At 35.2% G+C, this 25,043-nt stretch overlaps 1 protein-coding gene across 8 annotated transcripts in view; it reads right to left on the reverse strand.

Annotated features, from left to right (window-relative positions):
- PLA2G4A (phospholipase A2 group IVA) overlaps nucleotides 1-25,043 on the reverse strand; it is a 189,354-nt gene that overhangs the window by 24,721 nt on the left and 139,590 nt on the right. For all 8 annotated transcript variants that reach the window (XR_004525901.2, XR_012331125.1, XM_019918613.3 and 5 more), the window contains exons 9-14: nucleotides 20,795-21,017; nucleotides 19,747-19,861; nucleotides 13,777-13,914; nucleotides 13,598-13,690; nucleotides 10,688-10,759; nucleotides 5,555-5,797 (exon numbers count right to left, since the gene is read on the reverse strand). Coding sequence is in view for 6 of the 8 variants with exons in the window: in XM_019918613.3 (XP_019774172.1) it covers nucleotides 5,555-5,797; nucleotides 10,688-10,759; nucleotides 13,598-13,690; nucleotides 13,777-13,914; nucleotides 19,747-19,861; nucleotides 20,795-21,017 (884 nt within the window). In the remaining 2 variants the exon portion in view is untranslated. The remainder of the gene's footprint in view (nucleotides 1-5,554; nucleotides 5,798-10,687; nucleotides 10,760-13,597; nucleotides 13,691-13,776; nucleotides 13,915-19,746; nucleotides 19,862-20,794; nucleotides 21,018-25,043) is intronic.

Below are 25,043 nucleotides of genomic sequence, written 5' to 3' on the forward strand. Positions count from 1 at the left end.
CTAAAAAAGAAAACCAAGAAACAATCGGGGATGGGGGTGTTAGACAAGAATAAGGTCATGTAACTGAATGAAAAGGCAGGTCAAGTTAAAAAAGAAAAAAAAAGTCTTGCTATGTCCAGGGTGAATGCCTAGGCCAAAAAGGAGAGAGCAGAGATACCATTCTTTAAATAATTACCTTCAGGTTAATTCTATTTTCTTATCAAGTATCTATGTAGTGACAATGAACTTTGCCACCAGCCAGAATTCTAAATATCTATCTATCACAGAACCTGAAACTTAAGAATTATAAAATTGAAATATATATATATTATATATATATATATTGTCAAACCCAACTGTAACATCTATTCCTCTGAAATTTTTATTGTTTAAAAATTACATATGTGAGCTTTTTAAAAAGGTGAAAAATTATGAATCTTTATCTTATATTAGTTTTAAAATATTTTACTAATAAGCTAGAAATTTATATTTGGGTACTTTTATTTCTCCTAAAAGCAGCTTTATTTTGAGTATCTATAATCTATTAGAAATTTCATATATAAGATTTATCATCCTTAGAAAACTCCTCAGAAGACAAAGGAGGTATTATTAGTATCATTTTAAAGATAAGGAAATGAGGCCCTAAGAGGTTCAGTTTCACACTGTGAGAGTCAAGTTTCCAAGCCAGGTCCAGGAAGTCTAAACCCTACACAGTGTCACACTGTTACTTCAGAAAGTGGCACAGCCATAAGACTAAAAGGGTTTGAAATGGGTAATTTAAAAAACAATAACTGGGGATTTCCCTGGTGGTCCAGTGGTTAAGACTTTGCCTTCCAATGCAGTGGGTGCAGTTTCTATCCCTGGTAGGGGAGCTAAGATCCCATATGCCTCACAGCCAAAAAACCAAAACACAGAACAGAAGCAGTGTTGTAACAAATTCAATAAAGACTTTAAAAAAATGGTCCATCAAAAAAAAAATCTTAAAAAAAAAGCAATAACTACAGTGTATAGAGGCAATCTACACATGCATCCATCAATCATGAAAACCACATTGATATGTGTATTTCATCACAATTAAGCATAAAAAATTAAAAACACATTAATGGGAATTTTTTTTACAGTGACATGATTTTCCCTAAAATAATAAAGTACAATGATAATTCACAAATATTTTTCTCTGGTTTTATAAACTGATGCTTTAAATTTTAGCTAAAAGATTAACCAGAAACAGACTATTTCTTTCCTATTCTGTTTGAGTTCCCCCTTCTCATCATGAAGCTGATAGTCTCCTTTTTCCTGTTTTAAATCCAAGATTACATTTGAGAGAAAAATCATCATGTGGACCAATTCCCAGCTCTGGCATGTAGCTAAACACCATGGTTCCAACCTTCCATATAAAGTGACAGGAAGCAATGTTTCTTAATTGTGTTGTAAAAAAAAAATAGTTTTGCAAGATATTAACAGATATTCTATATGCAAATTAAGAGTTCCATGATCGAATAGGTTTGAGAAACACAAGATTCAACAACTTAAAATAATAACAAATTATAATGCATGTTCCCTATTTTCCTTACTATGCCTTGGACTAATAGTACTTTTTAGTGGAGATGCTACTTAATTCTGACAGTAACTCTATAAGATAGGTAACAATTGTTTCTATTTTATAAGTCAACCATTGGAGTAAACATTGAAGATTGCTGCTTCCTCACTAACCTACGGGTCCATCAGGATCAGGTTGCTAGTTTTTAGTTTCACTCTACTTTTCGATTGTTGTTAGCCGAGGTTACGCTAAGTAATGGCTCAGGACTGTCCAGCTAATAAATGACACAGCTGGGATTCAAATGCAAGTGAAGCTGCTTTTAAAGTACTATACTTGAGGCATCTTTAAGTAGGATTTCTCAAACTCATTAGGGTATCCCATGGCATTGTGAAGAGGGGGATGGAGTTGTTAAGTTTTTCCAAATTTATTTGAACTTGAACCCGATTTATTAATATCTACTAAAACGTCATAGAAAGTTTGATGAATGCCCCTATGAAAGAACATCCTCCCGTAAATTAAAGTTTACATGGTTTCCCAACCTGTGAATGAGTTAATCATCACACAGATGCAATTTATAATGTACAAATATTTGGATGTTTGTGTTTTGAACTCTGGCCTAAATGAACTCATGTCTTGATTTCTAATTCCAGATGGTGTATGTCACAGTAAATAATATAAACACAAAAGTAAACAGGAAAGAAGTCATGTAACTAATGAGTAGCTTCTCCAGAATTAGTTTCCACAGGTATACAACTATTTTGAAGTAAAAAAATGAGGGGAATTTCTTCATCTTATTTCTCTTGTTTTCAAAAGATGGTCTGCAAGGTGAAGCAATAGGCACAAAAGTAATACACTAACTTTTTCTCATTTTAGGTTGAGAGATTATTCTAAAATGCTCGAATTTTAATCTGTATAAACAAAATCCATATAAACAAATTAGTAAACTAAATGTAAGATTTTTCCCAACACAATATCTAGATAAGATTTTTAAAAATCTCTAAAAATAAAAGAGAAATAACCTTAATTAATGTTTGAATTGTGGTATTTTAACTGTATAATAAATAAAAGTTTTAATGACGATTTTGTGAACAACGTTGATAATATTTTATGATAAACCTTTTAACATTTCATTTCAAACATATAGTTTTATTCTAAAATTTGGAAATAACCAGAGGGAGATAAACAGAGTCTATTTTCGTAAGGGCTTTGTCTGAAAAGCACTAATCAATTCAGTATATTCAGTCTAAAGTGCAGTCATTTTTAGCAATGTCGGTTCATAAGCAACAAACCTGAATGAACTTGTCACTCACCGAACTGGATTTTTGACTAAAGTCAATATGCTGTATACGTTTTTTCAATCGGATAAATATAAAGTGACTGAAGTATAATTTAATGAGATACACACTGAGAAATAATATTTAAAGTTCCTTCTGAAGCTCATTAATCTAAAACAATTTTAGGTTAGAACATTTCAAAATAGCTCAACAAAAGAAATATTCAACCTGTGTAATATCATGTTTTAGGATGATTAATATTTTCTATCTCTTCATGTCATTTTATGAAAACTGTCTCTGACTCTTTTTTCAAAAGGCACCGAATAAAGAAGTCAGATAAGGTGATGCACAGCTATTATCCTCCAAGCACTAGAGAGAGGGCAAATGAAGATCACGCATCCTCGGGGACTTACAATTGCATCAGGATCAGTGTTCCATCAGGATCAGAGTTGCTGGCTTTTAGTTTTACTGTACTTTTCTATCATTGTTAAATAAAGTACATAAGTCCCTCCAAGAATCAAATTTTCAAGGAAGGGTCATGAAATGATTTTAATCTTTATGAGGCAAGGACTGCATGTCTTGTTGACAACTGGATCCCTAGTGCCACACACATTGAAGGAGCTCTGTAAATACTGTGGCAATGCAAGAAGGAACAAAGGAGAGAAGAAAGATGGAAATGAAGAACAATCTGACATACGCTGAGAATAATGAAAGAGGCAGACTTCCTAAGGGTACCAAATATATCTAATAAAAATGTAGGATGTCCAGTTAAATTTAAATTTCAGATAAATAGCAAACAATTTTTATACAAGGATGTCCCAAATGATGTTATAAAGGGCATACTTATATTCTCTCTCTCTCTCTCTCTCTCTCTATATATATATATATTTATAAATTGAAATTCAAATTTAACTGAGCACTGTATTTTTCCAAGCAACGCGAACACCTCCAAATCTACATAAACTATTGCAGAACCACCAGGAAGCTGTTAAAATGTCTAGTGCAGAACTTGTGCTGTGCAAACCATAGAAGGAGCTATGCTTGGTATTGTGATCAAAGTAATAAAATAAAACAGATGTAATAAGTACACACAAGGAAACTTCCATTTTTACATCAGCAAGACGATGACTGATAAAACCAAGGGCTATGAGGAAGAGAGTGAGCAGAAGGGAAAGGCTTCTGAGCAATGTCAAGAAGCCTATTCAAGTGTTCTAATTCTAGCTCAGTTGAGGAATTCTAGGTAAACATGATGCTATCTTCTTTGATCTTCCTTTTCTATGGAGTAAAATAACTAATGATTCTTTCTAGTCCTAAACGCTCTATGAGGCTGAGTTTTTTGTTTGTTTGTTTGTTTAAGCCCATCATAATTCATCCATAAAGCCTGTTTCTAAAGAAGATACATTTAATTGGTATTGTAATAGCAATAAGTTAAATCATAAGTAACACACAAAAAAATAACATCACTGATTGTATGGTCAAGTGTTTTTATTTTGGATGAATTTAAAAAGAGACACTGACTTTATCACAAATAGACTTATATTATAGTTCATATGAAAGGGTTTGCATTGCAGGTATATAATCATGTCCTAGACTTTGATTCCACAAACATAATGCAAAATATAGTGAGTTTCTACTCCTGTTGTTTAAAAAACAGGGGTAACTTTTGTTTCTGCAATTTCCCTTAAGCTCAAGCAACAAACAGAAACAGCATTACCTAAACAATAATAAGATCTAAAGCCACGTCTAATTTTTATAGGTAGAATCCTTAAACAGTACTAGAAAGTTTTTTGGAAAATTTTCTATTTACATTCTCATAGCCTCCTGTCAATGTTCTTAGGCAGAAATGATTGAGAAATGACATTTGGGCAGTTAAGGGGAAAAAGATGGTATGAAGAAGTAGAAAAAATTTAAGATGCTAGGTGCATTATAAGAAAAATAATTATGTAGTGATTAGTCACCAAGACAAATTTACCTTTTAATTTGGAACATGCATGGAACTGAAGAATCAAGGCAAGTATTCTTTGGAGTTTGGTTAAGTGACACACCTGAAAGTGAGTGGGTTCTTATGAAGTTCTTAAGTGGCCTTAAGAAAGTTACCTAACGTTTCAGAGAACTGGAAGGGACACTGCAGATGGGCGAACTCAACTCCACTTACACCCCTAGGGGGCACACATTACTGCTCTGCACTGGAGAGATAGGCTGAGGACCATGTGTACCAGATTCCCTCCCAACTCTGGATCTGCTGAGACCTATCCTCTGTCAAGGAGAAACACCCACGTGAGATCTGAAGGGGGAAATGAGACAGAGGCTACGTTTCTGCTATTTCTACTGCCAAGCATCGTTGTGGGGGGCGTTTGTTGCGGTGATCCTGAAGTGTTTTTGCAGTCATTCCTAGATGCTCAGACTGGAGCTTGCTCCTCCAAGCCCTGGAACAATTTTGTAAGCACCTACTTTAAACCTCTTTTGCTTAAACAAGGGAGAGGGTTTCCTGTTTGCTGTGAGTGAACCTTGACCAATATAGAGGGGAGCAAAGTCCCCCTCAATATTTCAATGAAAACTGTTTATGCTGACATGACAATGTCATTTCCTGCCCAATGTATTTCTTCTTCCAAAAAAACAACTCAGAGCCCTTCATACATTCAATGCATGTTTTAAAATTTGATTGTAAATTAATTACTATTAATAATTAAAATGCTCCTCCCCAGAGAAGGAAGAAAGATCTCCTGAATTAGCTTCCATGGATTACATTTTGTGTACTTACCTGCTACAGCTGCATCCAATTCATCTTCCTCCAAGGACTCCTGGGTGGTAAAGTCTCTCAAAGGAGACATCGGATAGGATGTATTGAGATTCAAGCCCAGCATGAAGTTGTGCACCTTCCCAGCTCGTCCTTCTCTGGTATTAAACAAAGCTGAGTCACTCACCAAGGCCATTATCATACGTTGGACCCAACTTGCTTGATTATCATTTTGATATTCCCTTTCTGCTTCTTCATTTTCAGTGCCTAAGGAAAAAGAAAAGATCATTATACAGATTCCAAAAATCCATAATAACGAAAAAGATCTTTGGGCAATGGAATGTTAACATTAATGATGAAGCGCCACAGCTTTTGATTCAACAAACATTTGTGTAAATTATAGTAAATATTTCCGTTAATCATTTTTGTTCTTAACTTATTCTTACTGTACTGTTTACCGTCTAAAGGCTGTATTCTTGGCAGTGTTGCTTGGCCTATTCTTTAATTTCCAGAGAAACTTCTGTTCTTCCCTTTCCCCAATTCTTTTCTTTCTTTTCCCTGGCTACACACACACACACACACACACACACACACACACACGGAGGGAATATCCACAGTAGCTAATCCCCTTCCTTTCCCAAGTTTCCTTCCCTGTCCTGTTTAATAAACATCCAGAAATCATGCAGACTGAGAGCAGACAACTGAAGGATTCAACATATATTTGCCCTCTGAACGGTCATTTCATTCTTGCTTATAAAGTTTGGGGTTTAAAAGTCTGTAAATTAGGGCTTCCCTGGTGGTGCAGTGGTTGAGAGTCTGCCTGCCGATGCAGGGGACACGGGTTCGTTCCCCGGTCTGGGAAGATCTCACATGCCGCGGAGCGGCTAGGCCCGTGAGCCATGGCCGCTGAGCCTGCGCGTCCGGAGCCTGTGCTCCGCAACGGGAGAGGCCACAACAGTGAGAGGCCCGCGTACCGCAAAAAAAACAAAAAACAAAAAGCAAAAGTCTGTAAATTAAACATATGTTTTAAAATGTGTTAAAATTCAGGAATCTTCCAAAAGAAGCCATTTTCAATGATTTTTCCTTAAAATCTATGCACTCATCACTACTACTGGGAAGCCGCATTGTGTAGTTATTTAGAGCAGTGGCTCCAGAACCAGACTACCCTGGTTCCAATCCTCTCTCCATTGTTTACTAGTTAGTTGACCCTTCTCAGTCTTCATTTCCTCATCAGTAAACCTCATAGGGTTGTTGTGAGGATAAACTAAGTTAATGCATTCATGTAAGTTTCTTAGAAAAATTTAAGCCCACGTTAAATTATCAACAAACACTAGTTGGTAGTAGAAATAGTTGTAATAGCAGCAGAGTCATAATCCTCATCATCAATATTATTCATTCATAACTCGAATCTAAGAACACTCTGTGGTAGAGTACAATCCCCCCTACCTAAATCCCTTCTGTTCAGATTTCTGGGAACCCTGGATATAAATATATATGCATATATAAATCTATATGTGTATGTGTGTGTGTGTGTGGAGAGAAGAAAAAAAGAATCTATGTTCAAACTTCATAATTTTCAATAAATGGTAACTAAACACCCATAAGACCAAACTAAATATTGATTTTTATCTTCAAAAGATTAGCTTAACTGAGCTCAGTAAATGGAGGGATCTTTCTCTCAATAACCAATCCAGATGATTGCCTAGTCATGAAAAAACAAATATACAATCTTTTCTACTCCCACATTTCTCTCATGCCAAGTATAACAAAGAAAATCTTTCAATAGAATGAATCAGGCTTTAAAATGAATGATTTATAATCTTAGTTACACAGGATATGAATAAGACATTTAATTATTTTCCAAAGGTTTGGAGCTCCCTCCTCTTTTTCTTCTTCTTCTTCATCATCACTGTTGTTGTTGTTATTATTATTATTATTATTAAATTTATCCCACTTCTATACCACCAGTGGATCTGCTTTCCTTATGATGTATTTGGAAATGACATCATTTGTGGGACGAACCCAAAAGTCAACAGATAAATCATATCTATTGCTTATTAGCTAAAATTCTAATAGTAAATTTCTATTTATTAGCCCTTTACAACTTAAAACCCTTTGTATGCACTTGCTAATTTGATGATTACAGCAATTCTGTGAGAGCAGGTAAAATGATACCAGCACAGATTTGAAAAAAACTAAAGTTGAAAATGCCTAAAGACCTTGTTCAAAATCACGTGACTAAAAATGAAGGGGCATCAAGAGAAGGAGAAAACAAGCCACAGACTAGGAGAAAATATTTGCAAAAGACACATCTGGGGAGATCCCTGATGGCCTAGTAGTTAGGATTCCAGGCTTTCACTGCCATGGCCCACGTTCAATCCCTGGTCAAGGAACTGAGATCCCACAAGCCGTGTGGGGTGGCCAAAAAAGAAAGAGAATTGATTAACCCTTCAATTAAAAAAAAAAAGACAATAAGAAAAAAGAATTCTGCTCAAAGTAAAACATTGTTTAACAAAACTGTTAACTGCTCATCCTCCCCAAAATTAAAAAAAAAAAAAAAAAGACATCTGATAATGGACTGTTACCCAAAATATACAAAGAACTTTTAAAACTCATCAATAAGAAAACAAACATCTCAATTTAAAAACGGGCAAAAAACCTTAGTAGACACCTCACCAAAGAAGACATATAGATGGCAAGTAAGTATATGAAAAGATGTTCCATGTCACATGTCATCAAGGAAATGCAGATTAAAACACCAAGATGACACTACACACCTATTAGAAATGTCAAAATCCAAAACACTGAAAGCACCGAATGCTGGTGAGGATGTGGAGCAACAGGAACTCTCATACATTGCTGGTGGAAACACAAAATGGAACAATTACTTTGCAAGACAGTTTGGAAGTTTCTTACAAAACTTTATTATCACACGATACAGAAATCATGCTTCTTGATTTTTATGCAAAGGAGTTGAAAACATATCCAGACAAAAATCTGAACATGGATGTTTATAGCAGCATTATTCATAACTGCCAAAATTTGAAAGCCACCAAGATATTCTTCAGTAGGTAACCAGATAAACTATGGTATATCCAGACAATGAAATATTATTCAGTGCTAAAAAGAAATGAGCTGTCAAGCCATAAAAAGACATGGAGGAAACTTAAATGCATATTACTAAGTGAAAGAAGCCAATCTGAAAAGGCTACACACTGATGGTTCCAACTTATATATAACATTCTAGAAAGGCAAAATGATGGCAACAGTAAGAAAATCCGTGGTTGCCAGGGGCTGGGGGTGGGAAGCAGAGGGATAAATAGAGCACAGAAGATTTTAAGGCAGTGAAAGTACTCTGTATGATACTATAAAGGTAGATACATGTCATTATACATTTGTGAAAACCTGTAGAATATACAACACCAAGAGTGAATCCTAAAGCTTGGACTTCGGGTGATAATGATGTGTCAGTACAGGTTCATTGATCGCAATAAATGTACCACACTGGTAAAAGATGCTGAAAGTGGTGAAGGCTATGTGTGTGGGTGCAGGAAATATATGGGAACTCTGTACTTTTTGCTCAATTTTGCTGTGAGTCTAAAACTACTCTAATAAATAAAGGCTTTTTTGTGTTTTTTTTTTTGCGGTACGCGGGCCTCTCACTGTTGTGGCCTCTCCCGCTGCAGAGCACAGGCTCCGGACGCGGAGGCTCAGCGGCCATGGCTCACGGGCCTAGCCGCTCCACGGCATGTGGGATCTTCCTGGACCTGGGCACGAACCCATGTCCCCTACATCGGCAGGTGGACTCTCAACCACTGTGCCACCAGGGAAGCCCTATAAAGACTATTTTTAAAAAATGAATATTAAGAGCTAATAAGAAATCCTCAGAAACATCCTAAATATCATTCTCCAATGTAGGCTGGCACTAAAACCAAAGCAGTCATATTCAGAGGGTCCTTGAACTTCTCATCCTTAAGAAAACCAGCTAGTACTGCAGAGGTGATCAAATGTACTGATCATTTTGGCAATTTACTTAATTGATAAACCATTATTACATCTACTTGATAGTCCCCAAATCAATATATAATTAATTCTAGAAATGCTAGGCATATGCTATCTACCCCCTTTGTACTATCTCCCTTCATTAAAAGGAAATTCAAAATAAAATAAAAAAAAAAAAGACCGGAACAACTGAAAAATAACAGCCCAGCTATGAAAAGAGATCTTTAATTTTAGTGTTGATTCAGCAAAGATTAAACAGGCTCTTCCAATATCTATACCTTGGCTGGTGGAGTTCTTTAGGTTTTGGACAAGAAAGCATTTAATATCTTTTAAAATCTAGATGATTGTATTCAAACTATAACAGGACATGTTCACCCAGTTGTTATAAAATCTTCTCTTTGTTTTTTGTTTATTTGTTTTGGCTTTTGAGCTATTGGGAATATTTGTACCAATGGCTGTGTCAAAATGTCAAATCATTCCATTTTACCACATAACAACTGCAACAAATATCCGTGATCCTTGCCTTATCTCTTCCCCGACTCCCCATTGACTATTGTGATCCACACAAAGCTAAAAGCTGCCTTGTTAAGGTGTAGAAGTACTCGCTTGTACTACAAAGTAATATACAAAACAAAAATTTCTCAGTAATTCTACCCTACTTCATCACTGATCCCTTCCTGAAAGATAGAATGTTGGCAATGGGATAAGCCTCAGGAATGGAGTGAGAACATCATTTTCTACAGGTTACTTAATAATAAGATTTTAAAAGATTAAATTTTAATTATTAAAGCCATGTAAAAATGTTCCCAAATCACAATTTCCATGTTGAGAAGCCTGGTGCTCTAATCAGACTTAACACAGAATTTGGTATTTCTACCATCTCAGTTTGTTCTCTGTTCAACTGATAATATTTTTGAGGTATTTAAAAGAAATGAAATAACTTTTAATTATTGCATATTTTAAAATATGCAACTTTTGTGTTGCATATTTTATTACGTATATGGCATTAATTCTTGCTCTGAAGTGAAAGCTACCATTCTATCACTCAGTGCCTTAAGCAGAGACTACCATTAGCATCTTGAGTGAGAAAATCAGACAATACATTCATGTCCTTTCCTAATCCACTTCTGCCAGAGGAGGTTCCAGCTCTCTTACCTTTGGGTTCTTGTGATTCATCATCACTATCCGAGCTATCATTACTCACAATATGCTTTGCTGTAATATTTTCTGCAGAAAGAAAACAAAACAATTGAAGAATCTCAGGTGTCAAGACTCAAGATGAAATTTACTGTAAGGAAGTAACTGTAGCAAAACCACAGTGACGTCTATTAGATTTACTTGTATAAATCTAGATCAATTTAGTAAATCTAAATGTCTTAGCTTTACTAGTATTTTCAAATTTCTCATTTGAAAGCAAAATTTCTCAGGGTATGAAAAATTAGTTTAGAATTATTCATACATGATTTTAAAGGGGAGAATTTTTATTTGTTTATCTTAATTCTGACAGAAAGAATAACTTGATTATATAATTCTTATTATATCAAAAATTTTTTTCTTCAGTTAAATATGTTGAAATGATGTTTATGAAGGTCAGTACAGGGTAAAGCCAAAATTTACAAGGGGGCCACAAAATTGTTTCATCAAAATGAATGAAGCTACTAATATATCTTTTGATTTTAATAATACTGAATATTGTCTATTGAAATGTCTGTTTTGGTATCAGTTTGTGCTTCCTCAGAACATATTAAGAGAGCAGTTATAAAAACTAAAATAGAAACCATAAATCTGTAAAACATAACTTATCTTTTATCTTACGTATAGCATAACTTATCTTTTTTCAAGTAAAAAGTACCCAAATTATGGAGCACACAAACCATTTTATAATCAACATTTGTAGAAAAATCAAAAATGTTTTTGGACATGTACATGAAATCCTTATCTGTAGAGTGACTTTTTTTCCTTCTGTTAGTCAACAGAATTTTTTTTTTTTAATCCTAAGAAACTGACTCCAAATTTATAACTTTCAGTAATAGAGAGCCATTTGGGCTTTTAAACTGAGAGAAATATAGGTATAACATTTGGTTTCCCCATATTATGCTCCAATTTACCTTAAAGTGTGTCTTTGAAAGAGAGGAAAACAAAACAAACACCACCTTTGAACACCACTTTAAGAGGTAGACTTTAGTCAGCCAGTGGATGAAAGGGTCACCAGGAGTCCTCAGATTCCCCTCAGTCATCACTCTTGTCTCATTTCTGGAAACCCTTACCTAATCTGAGGTAACACGCATCCTGCTGGCCGGTGGTTCTCAAGGACACAATATTCCCCTTAAGTCTGACACACAGAGAAAGTAAATAAGCTGCCAAACCACTGGTCTCAAAGGGGATGTCTCACAACAAAGAATATTCAAGTATATTGAGTATAAACATTCTCCTTTTCCTTGGCCGTCAGCCATTGTCTCATCCACCTTCAGATGTGTTATTTCAGTCCTATTCTCTTCCTGCCTTAGAAGGAAAAAGCAGCAAACCCTGGATTTATCTGGATTATTTAACACAGAAGAACACAGAGAAGCAAGCCTCATAAGAGGTGGTACTTCTGTTCTTTTTCTCTTCTTTTTTTCTGAACTCTTCACATCTTAGAGAAGAGTTAGTTATTCCCACAGTTAGAGTTGAGAACAGGTTATTCATCTGGGATGTAATGTTCATTAAAATAAATCAAGTCAGAGCTTTTCAGCATTATGCACTTTGCCTTTCAGTTACCCTTAAGAGCATGTGGCTCTGTAGTTAAGGTCAGAGAACACTCAAAAGTTCCACCAACCTTGGCTGCTTATTCACTGAGTGATGCTCGGCGGACAGGAGCAAGTTCAAGGACAAAGTGCCTTTTTGGTTGTTTTTATTTTTATATTAAAATCTTTGGCTCTATTGCAATCATAAGATCACTTCTCCATTATTTACTAAGAACCACCCCCAAATATTAAGGACTATAGCAAGTTACTGCACTTAATATAAATATCACATATCTAAAGTCAATTCTCACAGGAAGAGTGATCATACTACTTATAAGCCAATTTGTAGTACATTAATTAAAGTACAATTGTATTTTTGTTTTGCATATAAAGCTTAATTAAATAAACTGTCTGCAATAACTAAGGATGGCTTGTCAGAAAAATCCTATGGTAAGTTTTTTACATGCAAGTATTCTTCAGATAAATTGATTGTTGAGAAAGTCATTTATGCTGTTCCGTTAACTCGCCCTCAAATAAATGTGTGATACTTCACACACAGAGAAGACGTAGCAGGTAGGTAGTGTGCTGATAATCTACAGGACCCTTCTCCCCAGCCTCAGCTAGGCTGGCCCCAAATTCAAATTTAGCATCTCCCTGCTCCATCCCCCCGCCAGTCAAAATAACCATAACAAATTTAGTGTTGATTGAGCTACAGATGGCAAGACATTTAGGAGATACTGAATGCATGTTTTGTTTCGTTTACTTTAAATCAAATTTATTCATTAAAGAAAACATATGTTTCTATGGTATAAATATTATAACAAATGAATACTGCTGGTCCTCAATTGAGTTCGTCTACTTTTTCAAGTTTTGTAAATATTATTTTTAATTTATTGTGGGCTAGTGAGTTAGATTTAAAGAAAATCATTGGTGATAATTTATTAGATGTGATTTGAAACACTTTTTCCATCTTTTTTGGTATGAATAAGCTGTGAGAAGTATTTAAGAGGTAAATGAACTGACAAGCGTGAATTTAAGGGTTATACTGCGTTAAACTGTTGTTGAATCTAATCTTCAAAAAGCTACCCTTATTGATAAAAGGAGTACAGATCTTCCTCAAATTACAATGGGGTTATGTCCCAATAAACCCACTGTAAACTGAAAATTCTGTAAGATGCACATGCATTGAATACATCTAATCTACTGAACACCACAGCTTAGCCTAGCCTACTTTAGAACAATTACAGTCTTTATGATGATTTAATTTTCTCTCAACATATGTGTTAATGAAATTTACCAAAATAGTGTAATTATTATCAATGTAAGCGTGTTTTTACAATACCTAGTTCTTCTTCCATTGTGGAACCTTTACTTTGAGAGCCAGAAACTCCCAAGACTCTGTTGAACAATATAGAAAAGGCACTCCCCCAGACACCTAAAATAAAGCAAAAACAGTATAACTTAGAATGCACAAGGATTTAAAACAGTCAAACAAACTCATGGTAGATTTTTATCACTTACCCATTAAGAAATGCAAGGGGTTTTCTTCATACTTCTTTACAACTGTTCCCATAAAAAATTTACTTCCAAATAAGTCAGGAGCCATAAAAGTACCATATTTAGCCATGCCAATCTCATATGGACTAAATTCAACCCAATCTGAAATCATTTTAAAAAATGCAATCCATTAATAGGGAAATACTACAGAGATGTGCACAAAGATTACTTCAACATTGTCATGATTATTCTCATTCATTTATTTAAAATATTTTTAAAAAATTAACCAAATGCCTATTATGCATATGGCATTGTATAGGAGAAGTTGGGAGGGGAAAGCTTACCGATGAATAAAATGAGAACACAAAGGATCCCTTAAGTTGCACAAATTGAATATCATTTCACATTTAAAAACTCAAGACATCTTTTATAAAGTCCATCTTAATTCTAAAGAAGGGAAAACTTTAGATTCAGTTTTAAAACTGCTGGCTCAGATGTTTAAAATCTGTGCAATTTGGGGTAGATTACTTGTATTCTCTGTGTTTTAGTTCCTTAATCTGTAAAATGTGAATAAAATCAGTAGATAGTTTGTAGAATTGTTGTGAAGATCTAACGAGTTAAGAAACTTAAAGAACTTAGAAGAGGACATAGCACATTCTAATCATTCAATAAATAGTAGCCACTATTATATTTCATGTATTCCTGTGGCTATAACTATGCCTAATAATCATCTGAATCTTAATCTATCCAAAAAAGAATTCCTGGTTTTTGACTCCATTTCCTTGCCATTCTCTGTCTTCCCCTGTTTGGTAAATGGTACTACTTTTCATATATTCATACCACTATCCATACGTTAGAATTATTCTTCATGGTCCTCTTTCTCTTATACCTCAAATACAAAAAATCAAGTTCTGTAGGCTCTATCATCAGATGTGGTTAGAAACGGGCTACTTATCCATTTGTTCACCATGACCATACTGGTACAAGCTGCCATACTCTCTCCTGGATCTCCACAATAGCCTCTTAAAACTTTCTCTATTCCCCTACTATCTTGTTGATACCCTGTAGCCAGATGGATTTTTAAAAATATAAATCACACCACACCAGTGCCAGATGAAAGCTTTCCAATGGCTTCCCATTACACTGAAAATAAAAACATCGCCAAGAAGTCCTCATGATGGTCTGGCTCATGCTCCTTGTCTGACTACATGTCTTAACCAATCTCCTATCACATTTTGTCTTACTTATTCCACTTCAGCCACACACCTTCTTAATGTTCCTCCAAGAGACCAAGCTCATTCCTGTCTCACAGCCCTTATGCTTGCTATTCCCTTCTGTAACCATAAGGCTTGCTCCTTCCTAACTTTAGTTCAAAGTCTTTGTTGACCATCTTCTATGGAGTCCCACTACCATGCACCCCTGCCTAACCCCAAACTCTCTGTCTGCCTTTATTTTTTTTCAGTTTTTCCTTTTCTAAAATTATTGCATGTCTATAACCCTTTATCCAACAATCCAAAATCCAAATAACTCCAAAATCCACACTTTTTTTTGCTATTCGTTTGGTAGTAAAAGCCGACCTGAACTCATTTTGCAGAAAAACCAGTCTTGAAAAGATGTGAGGCTTAATCTTTAGATATCCCATGGAGTGTGAATATAAATACATTCCATTGGAGAAATCACTCTACTTGATTGTAAGACCCCAATGGGGGTATTATGTAATATGTAGTATATTTCTTAACTTCAAAATCTAAAATATTCTGAATTTTAAAACATCTGTCCTCAAAGTTTTGGAAAAGGAATTGTGGATATGCATATATTAATTATTTACTCAATAGTATAGGTTAGAACATTCTACTTTTGTGAAACAAGTTATAAAATCACAATTGTGATGAGAACACATTATAATTCATGTCACATCAAAGCCAAATGGTGCATATACCCTTCATGACAAAGTGGTGTGTTTTATAATGACTTACATGGAGTTGGTGAGACATGACTAGCAATGAATCAGAGGCCATGAGGAAAATTTCTATATCACTGTGAGTAATTTCTTATCTCTGAATTTCACACCCCTCTCCAGGGTACTAAAGGGTAAAGACCTCCTGGTTCCTACTCCTTTAGCAATCTCTTCTTGATTAATGTTGAGGTTTGTGTACACAGTAATGAGAGACATTCTCAAGAGGCAGATTTGCTCTCTAATCCTCACTGAAGAACTCACTATGGTACTTTGACTACTATTTCTCTGCTGCTGATTCCTACATTTCAAACTTGACCCTCTCTCCGGAGCCTCCATCTACTCATTTCCATCTTCCTGTTGTGCACTTACGTCTGAGTATGCTGTCATCACATCCTGCTCCACTTGCCTGGAAAGGAGCTCATCACCTTGCTTCCCAGTCAAGCTTACCTGCTTCTGTAAATCACGCTATTACTGCCCAGAAAAAAAATTTTTCTTAACTGAAATCACTCTTAAACCCACTCACATCAAATCCATCCATCGCACATTTCATTGGTAACCTTTAAGCTTTTCACATTCATCTTCTCCTCTCTTTCCTTATCAGTTTCTCTCTAGTTCCAGGACCTTATTTAAAGAAACACAGTAATATCACTGCTTCCAGTTTCTTTCTTACCAATCTACCCATATGAATCACCGAAATACTTTTTTTCAAAAACACTATTTAAATAATTTTATTGCCTTACCAAAAATCATTAAGTATTTCCCATTATCATAACTGAATAGAAACATTTCTGTCTGGAATTCAAAGCTTTCTATAACTTGGCACTAATGGTTTTCCCAAATACACCACTACTCTTCACCAGTTCACGCATGAGACCAAGGCTAATGTCTCTTTACTGCTCCCCAAAATGTACCTTTGGCTTACCTTCTGAACATTTTCTTACACTGTTCACACAAAGTTGACTTTTCACCCCCAACTGATAGATCTTTCCAAGTTTAACTTAAATCTGAGTTCCATCACCCTCATGAAGTCCTTCTTATGACTATACTAAATCTCTAATATCTTACAATTTATGTCAGTTCTATATACTCTAACAGATAGTAGTATTCTATGTGTATGGCTTACTAATGTTTCATGTTTTATTTTTGTCTTGTTAATGAGACTATAGACTTCTTGAGGAAGTACTATATTTTTACTTCTATAGCATCTGTTAAAGAACTTAACATGATGTTAAGTCTAGAAATTGTGCTCAGTAAATGCAATTTACTGACCAATGGAAACTTTAAAATGAAAGTTTGAAATCCTACTAGAAATGTAGTGAAGTGGAGGAGCCAAAAATATGTAACCATTTAAACAACTAATATTTATGTGTTTAAAGCCTTCAAAAGGGGAAAGTGTTTAAAACTTTTCTAAGAGGGAAGAAAAACATTCTCTGGTATTGTTGAAGTAAAGCTGATAAAACTTCTGTAAGGTAGTTTGGATCTTTGACTGTTTATAATATAATTCAAATAATATTTTAACTTTTTTTCTTGAATGTGCATTTTAATCTAAGCAAATTTAAAGGCATAAAGTATAGACATGTCTCCTTTTTTTTTTTTCCCCAATAACTCAAGCTACTCAAACACTCATAACATGCCCCTTTGAATGTCTTATCTGGGTACAAGATCAACATAACTAACGTTTGATGGTTTTGTCCAACTCTGTTGGAAGAAACAGCTTGAACCTCCTCATCACAGAAACTTAACAATGAAGGTTAATGGGGTTTCTCTCATGTCAGTAACAATATTGAAATTAGGCAGTTGGCCCAAATCAGACACATCCAAGTTGAAAGACTACTAACTGCACATAAAACAGTCATTTCTCACTCTAGATGAATCTAAAATATTCACTCGCTGGAAATATTATTTATTCTTTAATTATTGTAGTCAGATTTTCTCTTGAGAATGGCTGCTGACTAAAACTTCAGAATAAAAAGAGACAACTGTGAAAATGCCATTAACAATCGTAACAGTAACAATAAAACTATTATATTTTTATGTCCCTTTATCATAGTCAGTATTATCCCTATCTCATGCAATTGGCTTAATAGCTCTGTAAGATAAATCTGATGTTTATTAATACCCTTCTTTTTAATAATGAGGAAAATAAGAATCAGAGAGATTAAATGACCCATCCAAGGTATTTCAGCTTAGAAGTAAGACAAGGCTTCCAAATTAGTTTAATGCTTGTTTAACTAAATCATAATGCTTCTGGGGTAAAAGAAGCCTTGTTTGGCTATGCACAAATTTGACTGGCGTGCTAGTGGTATTTACCAACCAATTTCCAAGCATTCCAAGACCTCATAAGACAATAGCTATGGGAAAGCAAAAATAAAACAAAACAAAACCAACACTAACAAAAAAACAATTTATCATGGCCCTTACTTTTCTTAACTCTCCCTATGAACTCCATCACAAAGTGTGGTTCCTCATTGCTGCTGAGTACGCCATGGTTATCCGACACTCTTACTGCATGCCTGAGACCCCCATCCAAGAATTAAATTTGCCTTTCATATACAAATTCTATTCATCTTCAGATCTTTGACTCTTCTCATACAGCTTTCATAGAACACTCCACATTGTTAAGATTTACTGAAACTTGATTTGGGCCTGCAATTGTTTTAAGTACTTTACATACTTTATCTCATTTATTTAGCAAAATACTATAAGGAGAGTCTCATCCTCATTTAACAGGTGAGAAAACTGAGGCTAAAAGGTGTCACACAACTTGGTCAAGGAAACAGTGCATAGTAACATTCTGTTCTCTCTTGTGCTTTAACTTCTTTAATAACTATTGCAAATTTCTCAAACATATTATCAGGTCTTATAGAAAAAGGGCGATATACTGTGGAGGGAAGGGGAGTTCATGCTCAGCACCTGGCATACTACCTTCTACATCATCAGTAATCAGAGAAGCCAATATTTTTATAAAAAGAACAAAGTATTTCAAGACCAATTCTCAGCTCTGCTACTTACTTTCTATGTGGAAATGGGCAAATCACTGAACCTTTCTGAGGTTTTATTTTTTTTTTTTTCCTGTGAAGCAGAGCTAAAAATACCTCCTTCCCTCCCTGGGTTGTAGTAAATATTGAATAAGACAATAAATATGATAAGTGCTTTCTGAAGCATGAGAAACATTTTAGTCAAGATAATTGATAAACACTTGTTGAATGAATGAATTCCAGGTACACTGCTTTTATAAACTATTCAAAATTCTAGCTTGACAGTAGTCAGTTGAAGAAAAAGTGAGACTTGGTAAAACTGCACAAGAATTCTAGATATAAATCTGGTAATTACATGCCATTCACAATGATTTTTTAAGCTCATGGTGTGACTGATGTCACTGAGATACTTTTCCTAAAAATACAATGAACCCTACTAGCCACAGTCAGAAATTCTATCACACTGCAGACTAGGACTGGCAGTGGCCTGGAGAAGTACGAAGTCACATCCTTTTAGAGCACCCAACAAGAAACAGAGCTACAGAAGAAACAAATGTTTACATCTGAGATTTAACAAAATGAGGCATTTTTTTCACCAGCTGCCACAAGTACAGGCTAGTACTTTTAAGGTGCTGAATTATAAAAATTAGAATAGTGTTTTGAATGATAAACAGATATCATGTTACCCAATTTAATGAACAGATAAACAGCAAACAAAAATATATGCCTTGCCTAAAAGCCCTAGACATAGTATTTTGTTAAAAATCCTTGAGAAATGAATAATTAAAATTGAATATTGATTATATTCATGATTTACTTTTATATCATCTTTCCCACTAATTTGAATGAAGATATACTAGTAACTAGTTTCATAGGATAGTCTCTACAATCAGAAAATCATCTAGCTTAAAAAATTCTTATATTTTCAAAAGTTTTTATGTTACAGAAAATATATTAAAATAAGCAACTAAAATTGCTTATGAACTTCCTCTAGAGAAAATCATTAGGAACCACAGTTCAAAGTTTCCAGGAAATGTTTTGCAAGAGGAAATTCCATACCTGCAAACATCAGCTCTGAGACATCGGGTTTGACATGGAGACAGGTGAAAAGAGGCAAAGGGCACTGTCCAGTATTGACTTTTTCCTTCAAACTACTCAAGGTAGTGTTCATTCTCTGTCCACAGAAGAAAGAAAAGGTTTTACATATACAAACAGATACAGATTTAAAAAAACTATGTAAAATAGTACTTCCAATCAAGACACAAAATTTTTGTAATAAAAATAGTCTTACTAAAATAGTCTTATGACTATTTTCAGGACCTCTGATCCTGAAAAACAGCAAAAAGTAAGCTCTATGGAGGTAATTACCTTCATTCTAAAAAGAGCCATACGTCTCAGGACTATATCGACGTTTGGTAGCTAGGGAGCCCAGAAGGAATTGAGCCCCCAGATTCCCTGGCACAAACTCTACCCGCCCTGTTTCATGTTCAGATAAAATGTCGCTCTGTTGTCATGTGTCGAATGGGTTTCTTCCATGTGATTCACTCCTTTTTTTTCTGACTCTCTCCAGGAAAGCTCCATTCTTCTTCTGCTATTTTAAATATTACTTCTATTCACCTCTTTATCTAAAAGAGATTGCTATTTGGGCAGAATGGGCAGTTAAGGGTTAAAATGTGTATTTTTCCAAAGAAAAGGAATAAAAAAGTATTTCCCTATACATCAAAACTGACACGTAGGGAGTTCCCTGGCAGTCCAGCGTTTAGGACGCTGCGCTCTCACTGCCGAGGGCTCGCGTTCAATCCCTGGTCGTGGAACTAAGATCCCGCAAGTCGCGCGCTGTGGCCAAAAAAACCAAAAACCAAAAACAACAACAAAACTGACACACAGTTAGAATAAATTAGTAAGCTGGTAAGAACTAATGTAATGTAGGATGAAACGTATTATAGAAGAGTTACGTCTGGCAGGGAGTATGTACTCAGTACATGTTGATAGAATAAGGTGAGTCAACTGACTTTTACAAAATGTATCGTATTTTGTTTTATTTAAAACATTACGATATACATCGTTTTCTTGTATTAAAAGGAGTGTAGACTGAGCCAAGGCTTACATTGTGAATTAGTGTTTCTCCTATTAACATCCCAAAGATATCAGTAAAGGTGACAGGTTGTCCAGAGCTTTTCTTCTTCCATAAAGACTCAATGTATCTTTTAATTTTCTGTGGTGTGAGAAGTAAAAGAGGGTTGTGGCTAACACTTTTCATTAGTTCTTCATTAATCTCCTCTGGTCCTTTCTCTGGAAAATCAGGGTGAGAATATAAAGTTGACATGTACCTGTAAAGAAGACAAAAGACAATCAGTAACGATAAAGGGCATCACACAGTAAGTAGTCTCCAAAGAAAGCAGTCATCTTTGTCATCAGAAAATGAAAGAATAATAGAAATAGTTGGTTAACTAATTTTCTGATTGAAGACATTAACTCATTTAAGGAAAGGATGCAACAATCAGAATACAGCTGGTCTACAACGGAAGTAAAGGAGAGGCCTCAGAGGAAACACTGGACTTCTCCTGCACAGTCCAGAGGAGACGATGCCCTATTGGGCCAACTCTTCACTGTCTAGTCTCCAGGAATGGGTATCCCTAACAGACCATGAGAGACTGATGACACAACACACTGAGAGCCATGTAAATAAATTGACTTGCTGGATATAATACTAGCCAAGCAATCTGATAATTTGACTTTCCATTATGATTATCTATAGGTAGAAAATGTGCTGTCCAAACAATTGTGAATGCCTAATTCTCCTGACAATTGTGTGTGTGTGTCCATTGGCCTAGATAGAATCCCAAGCTTTGCCAACTGTAGGTCTCAGAATTTCTGAGCATACAGATCTAATGGTGAAATCATGGAGAGGAGTAGGTCTGAAAGATAAATGCTTTCTTGTGAAGATTCTTGGCCAACAGCCATTTGGCCGCCTCTAGTGATGCTGGAAATCACCATATGCCTTGGTATGTGATATTTAGACGGTAAACATTAAGTTATGATCCTCCTGGGAACCAATATCTCTAATATTGTAGCTCTCAAACTAAATATTAATTATTAGTTTACTTATCTGTCTCCCCTAATTAGTTGTGACCATCTGCAGGGAAAACTTTGCTTATTTATCTTTTTTAGTCTCAATGATTAGCAAATTCCTAGTATACGACAAGCACAGTATATTGAACTGTTGAACTGAGAGCACAAAATAATGAAAGAAATACTCTACAACTTCACCCAACCAAAGAGAATGTAGCACATATTTAAATCTCCTGTCTTCTTGACATTCATATCAAAATACCACCATAGTGATTTATCTTCCCTTCATGGAGGGGAGAAAACTAACTGTTATTGAGTCTTGGTATGTTCTAGGCCTGTGCTGGCTAATTGCTCATAAGTTGTTGTCTTGAAGACTTGTGATAGCTTTCAATTCTTCTATTTTAAAGATAAGCAGAGGATTGATGAATTTAAATAACATGTTCATGGAAGCAACCTAAGTGTCCATCAACAGATGAATGGATAAAGAAGATGTGGCACATATATACAATGGAATATTACTCAGCCATAAAAAGAAATGAAATTGAGTTATTTGTAGTGAGGTGGATGGACCTAGAGTCTGTCATACAGAGTGAAGTAAGTCAGAAAGAGAAAAACAAATACTGTATGCTAACACATATATATGGAATCTAAGAAAAAAAAAAAAGGTCACGAAGAACCTAGGGGCAAGACGGGAATGAAGACACAGACGTACTAGAGAATGGACTTGAGGATATGAGGAGGTGGAAGGGTAAGCTGGGGCGAAATGAGAGACTGGCATGGACATATATACACTACCAAACGTAAGATAGATAGCTACTGGGAGGCAGCCACATAGCACAGGGAGATCAGCTCAGTGCTTTGTGACCACCTAGAGGGGTGGGATAGGGAGGGTGGGAGGGAGGGAGATGCAAGAGGGAAGAGATATGGGAACATATGTATATGTATAACTGATTCACTTTGTTATAAAGCAAGACTAACACACCATTGTAAAGCAATTATACTCCAATAAAGATGTTAAAAAAAAACTATCACAGAAAAAAAAAATAACATGTTTACAGTTCCCCAATTATAATAGAACTCGAAGTTAAAATCTGTCCTCTCCCCTGATAGCCTTTATTTTTTAAAAATCTTTAAAGTAAGCTTTCAGTTCTTAGAGATCAAACTACTCCCACTACACATTAAATTAGAATTACTTGTTGGATTCAGACTTCTTTAGAGACAAACTGAGAATAATTAAAACTTAACAAATGAAGAGTGATGACAGACCTAAAATGGAACACATGCTCTGCAAAAAAAAAGTAAACATTCTTAAAAGATCTTTATTATATAAACTGGATTCTTAACATTTCTCACAACATGAGATAATGATAAATCAGATAGACTTATTCTGAACTCAAGCCTGGTATAATCACCAAATATCTATTAAAATTACAGCTGAGATTGCTAGAAAGATGCAGAGTCCATCCATTCCTATAGTTATTCCAAGGTCTACCACACGATTCATCTAGATGAACAAAGATCTGATTCTGGACCTCATCATGCTTTTCAATAAATGCACACATTGGTGTAATGATATTGGTTTACATTTAAGGATACAATAAAAATGGGAAAATAAAACTTCTTTTTGAGTCTCTAAGTAATCAATTCTGGAACTATTCAGGATATATTTCATTCTTTATGAGAACATTAAGAAATTCTTTACTGGTCTTAGTATCAAGAATAATTTCTATATCCATGGATCATTGGCTGGCCCTTAACTTATTAAAAATGTGCATTATATAACTGTGCATAGTTTGGATTTTGCCTTGAATTCTAGAAACCTGAAACCAAAGTCTGTGTCTCATGCCTCCCAAAGCTACAGGTTATAGAATGAACTTTTAATCTAGTTTCTAGTTTTATACATATATATATTACACACAAACATATACTTTTTTCCACTTCTATCTTTATTGTATGCAATCCAGTTTTACTTTATTATTAAGATACATCAAATCATTTCCTTAATGAAGCAGCATAAAAATAAGGAAAAGAATCAAACAATGTCAGCAGAAATCAATTTAGCCACAGAATTTTTTTTTTTAGGGTAGGTAAAGAGGAAATGATATGATCATTCTGCTACTGGAAGTTGTCATTTCTAACTGTTCAGCAGAATGATGTAATTACTCACATCTCATTCACGTTATTTAAGACTTCTCTTCTCCATCTATATTTAGTTGGTCTTTAAAATGAATCAACGTATGATTCTAACAAGTACCTCAGCCTCACGGATTTCCTCCAGCAGGATCTGGAGGCTCCTCTTTTCTCTTCCTTTCCTCCCAATGTTTGCCATTGGATCAAGACTCAGAAAATCCTTCCTCTGAGGTTCAGAGATTGCTCAAAACCTAGGAATCTGTGCCACAGTTTCAGAGGCAGATCATTTTAAGAGGTCAAGTGTATATGCATGTCAGTCCAATTCTTTCTTTTCTGCTCCATGTAGAACGGTTGCAGTCCATTTCTGCTCTCTAAAGGTTGAAGTAAACTCATTCACTTGGGGAGTCTCTCTCTCCCCCTTTCTCTTTTTCTTTCCCTCCCATGAAACCATTGGCTCGAGTATACAAGCCCTATGGAAAGACAGAAGGACCTAGAATACCTCAACCATTTGCATTGGGGCTAATGTTCTCTGCTTGTTCAGCATTTATGAGCCCATTTTCCTTAGAAGTAACAAGTGTGAGTTGGACAGACGTTTCATGACATCATTATGGTGACATCTAAGACTTGGATTTTGGCTTTGGTGACAGCTAAAGATGGAACAGCAGGCAATGGTCAATTTTCCTTAAACTGCTTTTTTGGCTTTTTGTTTGTTTCTTTGTTTCTTTGATTGCACCAAGGCAGAATTCAGCTATCATGAGCTTCTGTGGACATATTACCATCTAAAGCACACAAGCATCAACTCCGTAGTTAAGCCTTAATTTTCATCTCTTCGCCAATAAGTGACTCCCAATTATACCAATCAAGTTTCAAAAACTAAGTGTCTTAGACATAGCAGGGCCTCTATAAATAATTATTGAATGAAAGGGTCTTCAATTTATTTCTCTATAAATCTGAAAATACTCACCTCTAATTTTTCAATATATTTATATGATGGGACACCTCATTCTCTCCATATGAATGCATTTTAGGCTAAGTACAAAGTTTAAAAAAAAAAACTTTAAATTATGCCAGAGAACAAGGAATTCTCGGTTCACTTCCTGCCTCTAAATCACAGAGTCAAAGTTTTAAAATATCAGTGTCTGGCTCCCCAGGAC

This window comes from Tursiops truncatus, chromosome 1, assembly GCF_011762595.2.
Source record: "Tursiops truncatus isolate mTurTru1 chromosome 1, mTurTru1.mat.Y, whole genome shotgun sequence".
Classification (NCBI taxonomy): Eukaryota; Metazoa; Chordata; class Mammalia; order Artiodactyla; family Delphinidae; genus Tursiops; species Tursiops truncatus.